Source organism: Biomphalaria glabrata, chromosome 4, assembly GCF_947242115.1.
Source record: "Biomphalaria glabrata chromosome 4, xgBioGlab47.1, whole genome shotgun sequence".
NCBI lineage: Eukaryota > Metazoa > Mollusca > Gastropoda > Planorbidae > Biomphalaria > Biomphalaria glabrata.
Window position 1 is genome coordinate 35,532,709 of NC_074714.1, and position 14,915 is coordinate 35,547,623.

Genomic DNA, 14,915 nt, shown 5'->3' on the forward strand with positions numbered 1-14,915 from the left:
CTTGGTCGACAAGACGATTGGACACCATCTGAGAGACTTGGGAGCTTAAATATAGAAAGCGTCTCCAAAATGTTTCGGATGTTCCTTCAGAATGGAAGATAATCGACTTTCTAGCCGAGAGCTCCCTCCGGGGGGGGGGGGGGCGGACATGGTATAAATCTGGGACAATCGAGACGACCAGGCAGCCATCTTGTTGTCAGTGCATGGACGTCAATTCCATGGTCTGTGTTCTAGGCACAAGATGATAAGAGAACAAAATAAATAGGTTGGAAACTGGCGTAGATTGTAGACTGGTTTGCGATGGACAAGCAAGGCATTGCATACAACTAAAACCAGGATTTATAGGTACTTATTTTGGCTGTAGATTATTTCCTCGGAATTTTTATTGAATGAAAAGACTTCTCGAGCAACCTTTATCTCTCTTTAAGGACTTTCACGTGCAAATTGTGTGTCCCCCCGATTTCGTTTAGAAGAATTAAACGTGTCTAATTTAAATTGACCACTGATTGAAAGTTCTCACTAACATGTTTGGTGGCAAGTTGTGCATTTCTTTTCTTGAGACTTTCTATGTGCGCACTCCAACAGTGTCTTTTGTGTACTCTTGTCAACACGTGTGGAACTGTGCACAACCGGAACAACAATACGAACCGTTATAGTTAGCCAATGTTTATTTGTTCAGCTTTAACATAACTTTGTCATTTTGTTGATGGGAACTTTTTACCCGTGCTAGGAACCAATCCACGGAATGAATCACATTTCAGGTAGACTAATCCAAGTCCAAAAAATAAATAAGTTCAAATGCTTACCGGTACATGGATGTGAAAGGCTGCACCGCATACCACTTACAAAAATGCTTGAGATGTAGATTATTCTTAATCTTAGTAGTCTTACTATAGTCTTAGTGGTGCTAGTCATTCTAGATCTAGATTCTACTCATCTATAGAATAGGTCTCTAAACTTATTTTAGATTTAAAAGCCTTGAGTTTTCAAATACTTTTCAGCTTTTTTTTTTATAGGGGGAAAAAAGGTGTGGGGTAATAAATCTTGTATGGGTCTTGCTTGTGGTGATGTAGATTTAGATGTAGACCTAATGATAGTTACAATACACGTAACAATAATTAATTTAGATGATAATAATAAAGGGTCTACTAAAATGTATATATTCTAACTTTATTTTTATGCAAAATACAAATAGATCTAGTAGACAGTATTCATCATCAAAGATTGCGGGGCCCTATGCGAAACGGATTGCGCTGGGCCCAGTCTGGGTAGAGATAAGGATAATAAGTGTAGGCCTAAATCAAGATTTTGTAGCAGAAACGAAATTCGTTTTTGCATTTTATTCATACCGGTACTTTACTAAGTACCAAATCACTGTCAAATGAACTTTACGAGCCATCTACAGTAGATAGTTGTTTTCCAGCAAAAAGCAGATAAACTTTTAAATCTGTCTTTTAGATTTACTATCGATTTAGCAAAATATCGCTTTTGATTTTTTTTAAGAGGTCGAGATAGATTTAGATCTATATGTGTATGCCAGTGTCTATTAAAATAAATTAATTATTTGAGCTTCTGTTTTGGTTAAAATTCGCCTTATTATGACAATGCCGTTTTTTTTTAATCGCGAGTAGAATTGGCGTTTTACATACGGTATTGAATGACACCCTGAAATGTCAATCATGTCTGTTTTTTAGAAGATTTGCATGAGTTTTCAGGTGATTTTCATAACTTTTTCGCATATTTTGCAATTTCAGAAGAATTCCAGGAACCCTTTTAATAATAAGTTAAAATGGTTTAATTTAATAATTTACACCTAGAATTCGCGCGGGGCCTATGAAAGTGGGGGCCCACTGCGGACACATAGGTTGCAGTGGCCGAAGACCGGCCCTATCCACACGATGCAGCTTTTTGTGGTTCCCATGTCACAACCTAATGCTTCAAATCTCTCTCCCCCCCCCCCCCCCCCCATCATTTGTTGTTGTGTACGTGCTGCTGTTCAAGCCAAACACTAGTCCACAGACACAACGGGCTCTTCAAAGCTGATACCAGTGAGTTGATAATAGCCTATCTATGGAGTGGCGTGGCATAAGCCTGCATACACTAACGATAACACGAGAATGTTTTACCCTGAAATGTTTTAAAATATAGGCCTACAATATTAGGCCTAACATAAATATTTCCCCATGTATTTTCGTCATCCTTATGATCTCCATCTATTTTAAATACTTCACTTCAAAGAGTGGAAAACCATTTATTGTTTTGTTTTATTTTTTTTTTAAATAAAACATTTAAAAGATTTGTGATTTTTTTTATCAACCTCACGACATCTGCTTAGCTAGTTCGTTATCTGTCAACTATTTTGTGCATTTCTTTAAGTGCTGTACGTTTCATTACAACTTGTTGATAATTCTTTAAGAAGCAAATCAATGTGTGGGTCGAGTCTATGTAATAAAGAGTTTACTAATAAATAGTTGACAAATAGATGCTGTCTTTTCTTTCAGAATTCTCTGTTTCAGAAAAGCATCATTATGCCGTGCTGGTGTTGTTTTAAAGGTCAGTGATTTCTAATACATGTATCGTACTTTAAACAAAAATAAAATCTCCCCATTTGTTCACAGTGCTTTGCTAAAAGTTTTACTTATATGTCAAAATGTTAGGAATTTATATAGCAGGAGAAAAGAATGGCTACAGTAAATATAAAGTCATTTTTTCTCACTTAAGACCCAATGACTTTGCTTATAATGAAATCATTGTTTCCCAAATGGCTCAGAGCATCGAGAAAGTTCTTTTCAAAGGCGTAACCAGGATTGTGGTCAAAACATAGATGTAGTAAACACTCAAGAATGCTGCTATGTTATCAGCTGAACGACTGGTAGGGTTCTAGACGAGGTTCTAGTCCAAAAGTAATGGGATTCTAAAAAGGAGTGGACGTAGGACCATGATATTAAAATAAATTCAACATATAATATTTATAAAATATACGGTACTTCTTTGTAATATGTACGCCATTTTTTAAAAAATATTTTATATTCACCATTTATAATGTAGCAAACGTAATCCTAGCGCAATCTAGCCTATAAAAAAAATAAGAAAAGAGGGGGGGGATACTGAGTGAAAAAAATAGGAGCCTACATTTAAAAAAAAAAAAACAAAAACCAAATTACAGCACATAGGTTTGGTGTCATCTGAAGATTCATTGATAGATAATAAGTAGGCCTATACATATCTTTTATGGATGCTCTTTTACCCTGTTTTTTTTTTGTTTCAACCCAACTACCCTAACCCTCCCTTACCTTGTCCTTCGTTTCACCTCTAAAAACCTGCCAATTTTGTTGTGCTTCATAAATCTCAATTAGTTGCAAATGTTTGGTTTGACTTCTGTGTCCACTAAAGGGAAGACAAATGAGTTGCAAATGTTTGGTTTGACTTCTGTGTCCACTAAAGGGAAGACAAATGAGTTGCAAATGTTTGGTTTGACTTCTGTGTCCACTATAGGGAAGACAAATGAGTTGCAAATGTTCGGTTTGACTTCTGTGTCCACTAAAGGAAAGACAAATGAGTTGCAAATGTTTGGTTTGACTTCTGTGTCCACTAAAGGAAAGACAAATGAGTTGCAAATGTTTGGTTTGACTTCTGTGTCCACTAAAGGGAAGACAAATGAGTTGCAAATGTTTGGTTTGACTTCTGTGACAAATTAGTTGCATAACGCTGGATGGGAATTAATCCTACCGTTTATATTCACTTCTAGAAACAGACCTCTAGGCATAGGCCTATGCTCATAATGACACTAAAGACACATTATTATTTTAATGTAGCCTACATCTAGGCCTTACAAATGTTGACATTAGATAAATGCGTTCTAGAACTGGAATTCTTTTTTTTCTTAATACCCAAACAACTGGGGAAACAAAAATCAACATAGGCATGAGCAAATAAAACGGTTATAAAAAAAATGTGTCTTAAAAAAAAGTTATTTATAATGCGTCGACGAGACTCGCTGCTTGTAAAAAATAGTCACTTCCCGAATCTACTCAGATAGGTCTAAACATAATTTCATTCGTTGTCGGTTTCAACGTTGATATCATCACGGCACAAGAATTGCCTTACAAAACGTTTTCCAGCCCTCTCATGTTTTTTTTTTTTGTTGTATTTGTTGTTTCAACATATAATCAAAGCGTCTTTAGTTTCTAAAGCGAAAAAGCATTCATTCACTTCACCAGTTTGCATTTACTCAAGGGGACCAGATATTTGGGGAGCGAAAGCGGCACATATGTCTATAATGGGACGTAAAAGATTCAGATTTTTTCAAGCAATATTTCATTCAACAACTTAGACATTACTACAATGTATCACAATGTACAAACACATAAGTTACACATGATGTACACACATAGGCCTACAATAATTTAAATATTTCCAGGCTGTCTGAAAAGTTTTTCTTTCTGAGTGATCCAATTGAAAGGTTTACCTATCAAATAGGTCGCTTCTCTCTCTGAAAAAATCGTCACAATTTGCGTAAAAGTTTACCCTACGATTGTCGCTATTACACCGCTTTTGTAATCAACACGCGTCATCCAAAATAGTAAGTAAGTCGTATCCGTATGCTTACCGGCATGGGCGTAGCCAGGATTTTTTTCGGGGGGGGGGGGGGGATTTTTTTCTCCCCCCCCCCCCCGCACCCCACCCTCGAAAAAAAAAGTATGTATGTGTGTGTGTGTACATGATCTTTATTACATTCTGACCCTTCATTCTTTCGGAAGACGTTTATTATGCCCTAGAATGTTTCTTCCTGGAGTTTGTGGAAAAATTGTAGATTTCCTCGCCATTGCCAGCAATGGGGTCTGGGGGAGCGCTTGGAGCTCTGGTATTCTGGTATTGAAAGCCAACAAAATGAATATTCTGAGGTATCTACAGTAAATTTTCATGCTATTAAAAAGTTTTATTTCAAAAACCTAAAATGCTTTTCTTACTGCCTTACTGGCGTCAAGTTGTACTAGGATGCCATCGCAACCCTTAGTATGCGTAAATCATTTTGTCAGAGAACATGTCCCGCAAACGTCATGCGACGCTCTGTCACAACCTTACTAAGGTGTCGACTCCCAGTTTGGCTAGGATTTCCTTGATTTAGACCCGATCTCTATAACTGTCTCCTAAAATCTGTCTTAGCCATCTTTGTTGAGCCACATTTAGTGTTTTTCAATTTCGGCAGATGACTATTCAATGCACTTTATTAATGGAGCCCCGCCACTGGTAGAAATGTGTAACCTCTCTTGAATACGCTCTTGGAATTAGGTGACTGTAGTTTGTTTTAGATTTTATATCGAAAAGGGAAGTTTTATCGTCAAAATCATCTGTTGTGGATTTTAAACTAAAAAATCTCTGAAGTTCTTTTTTTTTTAAAATTCAAAACCCCAAAACGTTGATTTATAGAATCAGCCAGAAACATGCGGAACGACAACGCACAAAGAGTCGGCAGGAAACATGCTGACGTCAGTTTTTGAGAAGAAGGCAGAATGCTGCAAAGTAAAATCACTATCCGTGCTTCTAACACAGGGTCCTGCGAAGCATCGAATTTGAAATAAGGATAAAGAAAGAAACGCACCTAAGCGATATTCGAAGATGTTAGTCAAAAGATTTAGAAACGATTTAAAATAAAAATGTGACATTGATCGACTTTTTTTTTTATGAAAGCGTGACAGACGGCCCAATGCGGGACTGTACCGCCATAGTCGGGACGTCTGGTCACCTCAATTTACTTATTCAGTTATCTCATCCTGTACATTGCGTTTATAGTCATACACTAATTCAGTTCTCTAAGCCAGGGGTGGGCAACCAAGGGCCGCATTAAAAAATTGAGAATGGGGGGGGGGGCGCATATATATTATTATATTGTTATATATACTTATAACTTTAAAAAATACGCTACCTAACTGTATGATGTCTTTTAGCTCATGTATTATACATTCACTTTTCATTTTTTTACACCCCTAATTGAGAAATTACAACAAGAGTTAGCAATTTCTGTAGCTAGTTCTACGTTTAAAAAAAAATTGCTATTGTCTTTTTATATCACATTTCACCACAAATATGTAGTTGTACATAATGTTAAGTATTTAGCTATTTACACTCGTGCTAATGTTCCGGAACTGTGGAGCTAGCTTACTAATTGTTATCCTTGTGACTGCTGTCAAATTACACAGATGTTTGTGTACCCAAATAATGTGAAAGCTTAGCAGCAACTTCTTTTTTTAAAATATGGAAATACAGCTTCTGGCACTAATTAAACCCCCTGGAAGAACTGACTGGAACATCCCTTCAGGTTATAATTTGTATGGAGTTATGTTCTCTGGAGCTGAATCAGCTTCTGCGCTAAATGGTGAGCTGATGGTATTGAAAACTGGTTCTTGACATATAAAATTTGCTTTTATAAATTCCGAGATTAAGGAATCTAAATAAGTTTTGTATTTTTAACCATTACAGTAGAAACAGTTTCACCTTTCAGCAAAGGAAAATGACTAAATCTGTTTTCACTTGCTTGCCTGGAGAAATTGGAAAGCCTTGTTTGAAAAGATTTAACATGCACAAACATTTCATATGCAAACAACTCATTGCAATAGCTGCCAAGAAAAACATGAAATCTGTCTCACACTCTTCATTAGAAATATTTATAACAAAGTCACAGTCAATGTCCTTTAAGGAACATACACATTTCTTCCTTGAGATTTTTTTTTATTCTTCTTATTACCTTGTTCATGCTAAGTCAGCGGATACAACGGAATATTTTGTTTCTAAATCTTCAGGTACTTTTCGGAACTGCCAGTGTTTAAGACCCCTAGCTCTAGTAACATGGGCCACGGGAGTGTGTGATGAAATAATAAATACATATTTTAAGCAGCTTTGGGCAAACTTTCCTGTTTAGAGTTTATGGTTAAGATATTCTTTATTTAAAAGAAAGAGTTCCATCAGTTGCACTTGATATCTTCTTCCAAGCATACACAACACTCAACACAGTTCTTCTTAGCATTGAATAAATAGGCCTACTGGACTGAGATTGTGTCTTTGACTGAGTGTATTGAAGTAGAGCCAATTAGCTTAATCTTCATTGACTTGAAATAGTTTATATTGGGACAGTTTCAATAATTATAGAGATATTTAGAATTAATTTTAATATATTTGCATTTTTATATGTATATATCGTGAGCACACCTGATTTCTGTAGGTGTCCGCGGGCCGCATGTGGCCACCGACCGTAATTTGCCCACCCCTGCTCTAAGCCATCGAAAACATTTTGATGGTCATTCGCTAATAAGTTCGATAAGCCATTTTGTAATTCACTCCTCCCGCCCCATTGTGTGCATAATTTCAGTTCAAGGTAAATAATTTAATGGCGTTAATGCTTTATGCTTTTGTGTGAGTTGCCAATTTGTCCTTTCCATTCTCCTAGGTAAACAGGGTCAAGGATCACATGGTGATGGAGGCAAAGATGACATGGGTATGACAACCTAGACACATCCCATTTATACATTTTTCTTCCAACATCTTAGATGTGTTAAGGATGACTAGCTTCTTACAATTTAGCTGTTTTTCCAAACGTATGTCTGGCAATGACTCTTTTGTTGTTTGTTCATGTATTCTTGCTGTCTGTCTGTCTTCACATAACGTTGTAGCCTTGCTACATATGAACGTGTATGTTGATAGGTTAGGGCAGAGGTGGCGTATGTTTAATCATTCTGCCAGTTGAAATGCCAAATCAATTAAATTTATTAAATGTTAATACAGTGATAAGTGTCAATTTAAAAAAAGCTCCTTTAGTAATTGAATTAAGCTATAATTGCCTTAAACTACAAGTCTGTTTATTGATAAGTTATTTAGGTATAAGTGCTTAAAACATTCAAAACAATTTGATGACTATTGAAAAACAAAAGATTTCTTATGATATTAAGTGTAAACCGTGATAACCGGCAACGCCACCGCCTTCATATATCTCAACACCAATAGCCTTGTAAATAAAACAAACAAAATATACTCAATATTTTTTTTTTTTTTAAAAAAAAGCTTATCTAACTCCGCACTTACAGCTATATCTCTGTATAATATATAGTTTATTCCCTTCTCCAATAAAAAAAATAGTTACAAACAATCAATTGGCTAATTGGTTAGTTTTTTCTATTGATTCATGTTTTGTTAGTCACAATATATAATTATTTAAAGTTTCAAATTGATCCAATAATGGGTGTGGGAGAAACAACGTGTACAATTATCTAAGGGGACAAAACCTTACAAATTAAAAAATATCTGTGAATACTGAAGGATTAATTTCCCTTGTTGGTATCAACCAAAATAATTAATAACCAGTAATGAATTGACTAATTGTTTTTTTTTTTTAAATTGATTCATGTAGGCCTATTGTCTACCTACACCAATGAGTAATTGTGCAAATTACAACTTGATCAGAGAAGGGGTGTGGAAGAAATAACGTATACAAACTTTTTACTAAACAGACAGATAAAGTGAGTTGGTAAAAGTTTTGTAAATATACTTTTTATGTGTACGCGTTAGCAAATATTTAAATTGACTGTCCGCTTGAAGTGTGCTCGTAATATTTAAATGCAGTTCCGGATTTACGGCAGTGCGTCAACACAGAGTCTTACCCTTTACAAACTCAAAAATATACAATTTTAAAACTAAAATATGCATGTTAAATATTTTTTTAAAAGATGTAAAATGATATTAAATTTAAGAGTACTCTATTTTTTTCTTATAAAATATGAAATATAAGCACTATTATTAATAAATGGATTATAATTCAAGCTTTCGAAAAAGTGTAAGGGCCTCCACAAAAACGTACTTAAATCCGGCCCTGAGTGGCAAGCCATAAAGCTAGTAGACAGAATTTCATTCATACTCACTATCACGATCATCAATGGTGTTGATGTCACAATCTAAGATGGTGCCACTGTCACAATCAGACTTGAACTATATTGCACCATCAATGATCGTGATTGCCGAGGATCTTGAAATGATCTTTCGATAAGGTGATCGTATAGAAGTAGACAGATCTATGTTGATAATACGATCATACAGAATGTTGCCAATTGATAAGAGGATCATCTAGGTCTAGGAGTTACAACTTGACAAATATGATCTAAGTAGGATCTAAATTCAATGAAGAAACTTCTCTTCGTCCAAAAACAATTACTTTAATTAATAACTTGAAAACACTATTCACAAATAGTTACAATGGTTAAAATGTACTTGAATTGAATCTACACAATAGTATATCTGAGTCTTGATACAAATAAGATATATATTCTCAATTTCACGTTACATACAAGTTAGATGTTAACACTACAACTTCCGAGACAAGACTGAGGCTATTTTGCATCTTCGCCGGGTTTCAGCTCGTAATCACGTGATCAACAACTTACCCCTCCCAGACCAACCAATCATTGCAGTCTAATGTACAACAATTAACTTTCGGAACCAATGGAGTTCATTTAATTACATGCTTGTTTTTTTTTCCCAGCTATATCAAGCTATGTCGGCAAACAACCCGAAACTGTTACCATATATGGTCATAGTGTACGTGACACTCACATATATACATGTCTCCCTAACACCACATTTACATGATACATCTATACTCGCATATATACATGACTCCCTAACATCACATTTACATGACACATCCATACTCACATATATGCATGACTCCCTAACACCACATTTACATGACACATCCATACTCACATATATGCATGACTTCCTAACATCACATTTACATGACACATCCATACTCACATATATGCATGACTCCCTAACACCACATTTACATGACACATCCATACTCACACATTTACATGACACATCCATACTCGCATATATACATGACTCCCTAACATCACATTTACATGACACATCCATACTCACATATATACATGACTCCCTAACATCACATTTACATGACACATCCATACTCACATATATGCATGACTCCCTAACACCACATTTACATGACACATCCATACTCACATATATGCATGACTTCCTAACATCACATTTACATGACACATCCATACTCACATATATGCATGACTCCCTAACACCACATTTACATGACACATCCATACTCACATATATGCATGACTCCCTAACACCACATTTACATGACACATCCATACTCACATATATGCATGACTCCCTAACACCACATTTACATGACACATCCATACTCGCATATATGCATGACTCCCTAACATCACATTTACATGACACATCCATACTCACGTAAATACATGACTCCCTAACATCACATTTACATAACACATCCATACTCACATATATGCATGACTCCCTAACACCACATTTACATGACACATCCATACTCACATATATGCATGACTCCCTAACATCACATTTACATGACACATCCATACTCGCATATATGCATGACTCCCTAACATCACATTTACATGACACATCCATACTAACATATATACATGGCTCCCTAACACCACATTTACATGACATAATGATTATCAAATTTACTTGGTAGTGGGTAGTACAGTAGCACATATAAATCCAGAAGATTCCACCATCCTCTCTAGATAAATTAGTGTAGATATACTTCACTTTGAAATCTATATACCTCTAATATGACACATATAGTGTCTCTATACTTCACGTTGAAGTTACACTGTCGTGTAGTGTTAGTATATTGTACATAAAAGTCACAATACCTCTAAACAGCGTAGTGTTAGTATACTATAGGGCCTACTGTACATTGAAGTCGCAATATGTGTAGTCTTATCTTATCTCATAAAATACAGACGTTACTTCTAAAAAGAAAATGATATACGTCCTCGTATCTGGAACAAGTAATGTCCCTTTATCTTTGTGTCTTTCTGAGTATTTTAGGTATTGTTTTTTTTTTTTTTTGGTATTTGAAGATTATGGCTTAGTGTTTTATGTATAATAGCTAGTTTACTTTTGCGTTTTTAAGTCTTCTATCTTGATGGCCTGAAGGGTCTCTAAATTTAATGAATTTACAAAAGGTGTTACTATAATCAAAGGTGAATATTCGTTTGTTCTGAATCTCACTGCTCTATTTTGTGTCTGTTCTAGTTTCTTAATGTTTTCTTGAGTTGAGGGGTCCCAAACAGAGGGTGCATATTCTATTATTGGCATAACCAAGGTTAAATAAAATTTTAGTTGTATGTTCTTATTTGATTTGTAGAAATTTCTTTTAATAAACTCTAATGCTTTGTTTGATTGTTTAAAAATAACTTAATCAATATGGGGATTCCATGATAGTTTTTCATTTATCATAACACCTGGTTTGCCATGAATAAGACAAGTGGTATTTATTTGTTTTAGTTTTTGTGTTACTCTTAATAATTGACATTTTTTTCTTGGGTGGAAAGTCATGCTGAATTTGATTCCCATTTCTGTAATTGATCTAATTCTCTGTATACAATTTCTGTTGTGTTGTTTTTATCGTTCTATATAGTATGCAATCATCTGTGTAGTGTTGGTATCCTGTAGATTGAAGTCGTAAACAGGTCATACACTCACAGAATGGATAAAGAATAAAAGGGTGGGGATGAAAACGACCATTGCCTGTTTACAAGTAAAACAAGTGACTTTCTTGGAAAGATCGGTTAATAGCTGCAAAAAACTAGAAGCCCCTCTCCCACCGATTAAATGCCTTGTCGGTGCACAGATTCACGAGACTTGAGGGTCATTTAAAAATAACTTGAGTTACGCACCATTTAATGTAAAGGGATAAAAAAAAAAAGGTTAAGAATGAAAGGCTGTAAGTGAAGATACTGCGTCTATACTCGTAGGTGTTATAGTTTTCAAGGCAGTAACTTAGGGGTCACACATGTATGAACAAGTGAACTGAATGAAGTAACGGTTTAATAACCATTTACAAACGTGGGTCTTGTTGACAGAGAAAACAAAACTGGAATAATGTCCTTACTCGAGAACAAAAGTTAAACAAACAAAAGAAAAACATTTTAAAAATTATTTAACAAAAAAAAAAAAAAAAGCTTATAATAAGTGTAATTTGCATCAATTAATTTGGATCAGTGTTTCACAATTGACGAGTGCATTTGAAATATTTTTACCAATTGTTTTTGTTTAGCAATTAGCTTTATCAGTGCGCTATGATCCTATCACTTGTCTGGACCAGTTGGGAAAGTGGTAGGGAAGAAGGGAGTATCTTTGTGAATGTTTACGTGATCGTTGTTTTTTAAATGCTTTAAAAAATGTTGACTCGGGGCTTAAGAGTCCTCAATGGGACTAATGCAATTTAAATCATCACATCTGTCAAGTACGATTTCTTTCCCTGGTTCAAGATACCAAACAAAATAATTTATTACCAAAAGATAATTAACTAATTGGTTAATTGTGTTGTCAAGCAAAAGAAATAACTGTACAAAATTTCAGCTTAATCCGAGATTTTGTGTAGGAGAAATAACGTGTTATTTTTACCAGAAAGACAGACAGAGTGATTGTAAATTGTAAAAATTAAAAAAAAGGCAATTTAAAAAAAAAGCTTATCTAAAACTATACCTATCAATAATGTGCACTTTATTTCTCTTCTTCGATATAAAAACTTACATTACCAATAATCAATTGACTAATTGGGTATTTTAATTATTTTTTTTACTGATTCATGTTAGGTTAGGTAAATAAATTATTGTTTAAAGTATCAACTTGATCGGAGAATGTGTGAGGGAAAAAAGCTTTCACAACTATTTAAGGGGGCTAAACCCAACAAATTTAGCCATATATGTGAATATTGAAGGATTAGTTTTCCTTGTTGGTATCAACAAAAAAAAAACAAACTACCAGTAATTAATTGACTAATTGGTTACCTTCTTTTTATTGGTTCATGTCTTGTTTATGCCACTGAATAATTGTGCGAAATTACATCTTGATCCGAGAATGGGAGAAATACACACTTTTAATCAAATATTGCTTTTGAATTTCATAAACTATTATTATCTTAATTTAAAAAAAAGCATGGTGGGTAATTCATCTACAGGTAAAAAAAAACACCAAAAAACAACTAGAAATCGTGAACTAAAAAATAGTAAGCCTATAGTGATAGTAGAGATGTCCTGCAGAGAGAGACTGTGATGGGATGGGGAGAGGGGGTGTTCACATTTTTTTCTTTTTTTTTTCTTGTTCTATTTTGGCACTTGGTCATTATAGATAAAACTTTAAATTTGTATAGCTTTGGATTTTAGAAGACCATATTTGATTCATCTGAAAGAAAGACTGCTATGAGCTTTGTAGCCAAATCTTTTTCGTTTTCTTACCTTTTGAACAATCTAAAATATTTATACCAAAAATAACTTATACGTTGAGTCGACAAACAAAGAGATGGAGGTCATTGAAGAAAGGGCAAGTGGAGGAACTGCGCCATCAGCCAATGAAATTATCATCACAGATTTCATATCAATTCTTGATGCCCTCAAAGGGTAAGAAGAATGGGTTAGAAACCCAAAGACGTTCCTGGAGTACGGAGAGCGCCTATGTATTGTATAGAATGTGGAGGTATGGATTCAATGGATGCCGGCCCACCGCGGTTTGGGCTGTTAACCAGCAGCAGATCTTATACAAAATCCACTTGCCTTCTGGCACCTGTACCTGCTCTCTTATGAAAGTAATAAAGCTCTAATCTGTGATAGGGAACAGCTGAAAGGTATAGAAGAGAAGAGGCTGTTCTAGCCCAGTTCAGAGTCGGTCAGTGCTCAACAGCGCGTACTTTAGGTGATTCTGAGAGAATTAGTACTCGTGATGCCGCCACTGCAAAGAGGGCGATCAGTAACTTTTCGTATCGTCTTACGTGACAGGGATATGAAAGAGAGAGAACTGGTCAGGTTGAGGTTTACTTCTTTTACGGGGATAAAGAGACAACTCCCAGCTCGATTCCTTTTACGTACTCTAAGAGAATAGTCTCGGCACGTCGCACGTCACGAAAAGGGTTTCAGAGAAGAAGGAGCTCAGTAATTTCCATTGTGGGGTTCGAGTGGCTCCCGTGCACCAAACATTTTCGCGCATTTATGAGCTTCAGACGCTCATTCTTCTTGAGTCTACATTACTCTACAACAGGGCCTACATTTCTCCTAGTAAGAAGCTTTTCAGATAAAATAAAATTTAAAAGGACCGATTCTGACGAGTGAGGGACATTCAAGGGAGTTGAGCGTTCAAGTTTGTGATATTCTTGACCGACGTTCTTTCTTGTAAAGGGCCTGTTACTCGGGAGACACGTGTCCATTTTGAAGTAAGAAGTAGTAGACTATAGAATGCTCTTCTTTTGTCTTCTCCAAAAGAATCTGTTGAATAAAATTTGTTTCTAACCGTTTCGCGAAAAAAATCTTTACTTTGAAGATGATACAGCGTCGCATAAGACTAATTTAATAATTTACTTGATGAATGCTCTAATATAAATAACTACAATCAAATAAATCCGATTTATTGTCCTTAAAAAACGCCTTCGCACTCCCTTTTTCCGCACTAAATGTTTTGGTCATTGATTAAAACACAGAAATAAAATATGCTACATAAAAATAAAATATACTTAGATCTAGATACGTAAATTAAACATGTATAAGTATAATTGGGTATCTCGCTACAATCAGTTTTGAAAAAAATTGCCCACGTTTGCAAAAGTGCATTTTTTTCCACGTGGGTGTCATCCGGTGCATCCCGCATCCCCGCCACCCATAGCGACGACGGCACCGCATGCACGGCTAAATTAACATATAGATACGCGTGGGATGTAGATCTAAATATGTTATCTTTAGAGGAAACGGTGGAAACGTCTGTAATTTGTAAGAATGTTCGCGAAAAATTTTTAATAGTTATTCAAAGTACTGGGAGATTTAGTGATGATTTGG

At 35.3% G+C, this 14,915-nt stretch overlaps 1 protein-coding gene across 4 annotated transcripts in view; it reads left to right on the top strand.

Annotated features, from left to right (window-relative positions):
- Positions 1 to 606: 606 nt before the first annotated feature.
- Positions 607 to 14,915, top strand: part of LOC106054102 (cAMP-dependent protein kinase type II regulatory subunit-like) — an 81,356-nt gene continuing 67,047 nt past the window's right edge. The window contains exons 1-3 of one of the 4 annotated variants that reach the window (XM_056026929.1): positions 607 to 761; positions 2,502 to 2,553; positions 7,445 to 7,492. In XM_056026929.1, the coding sequence (XP_055882904.1) occupies positions 2,529 to 2,553; positions 7,445 to 7,492 (73 nt within the window). In that variant the 5' untranslated portion in view covers positions 607 to 761; positions 2,502 to 2,528. Of the gene's footprint in view, positions 762 to 2,391; positions 2,554 to 7,444; positions 7,593 to 14,915 lie in introns of those variants that run through there. The other 3 variants (XM_056026932.1, XM_056026930.1, XM_056026931.1) reach the window with 3 other exon arrangements.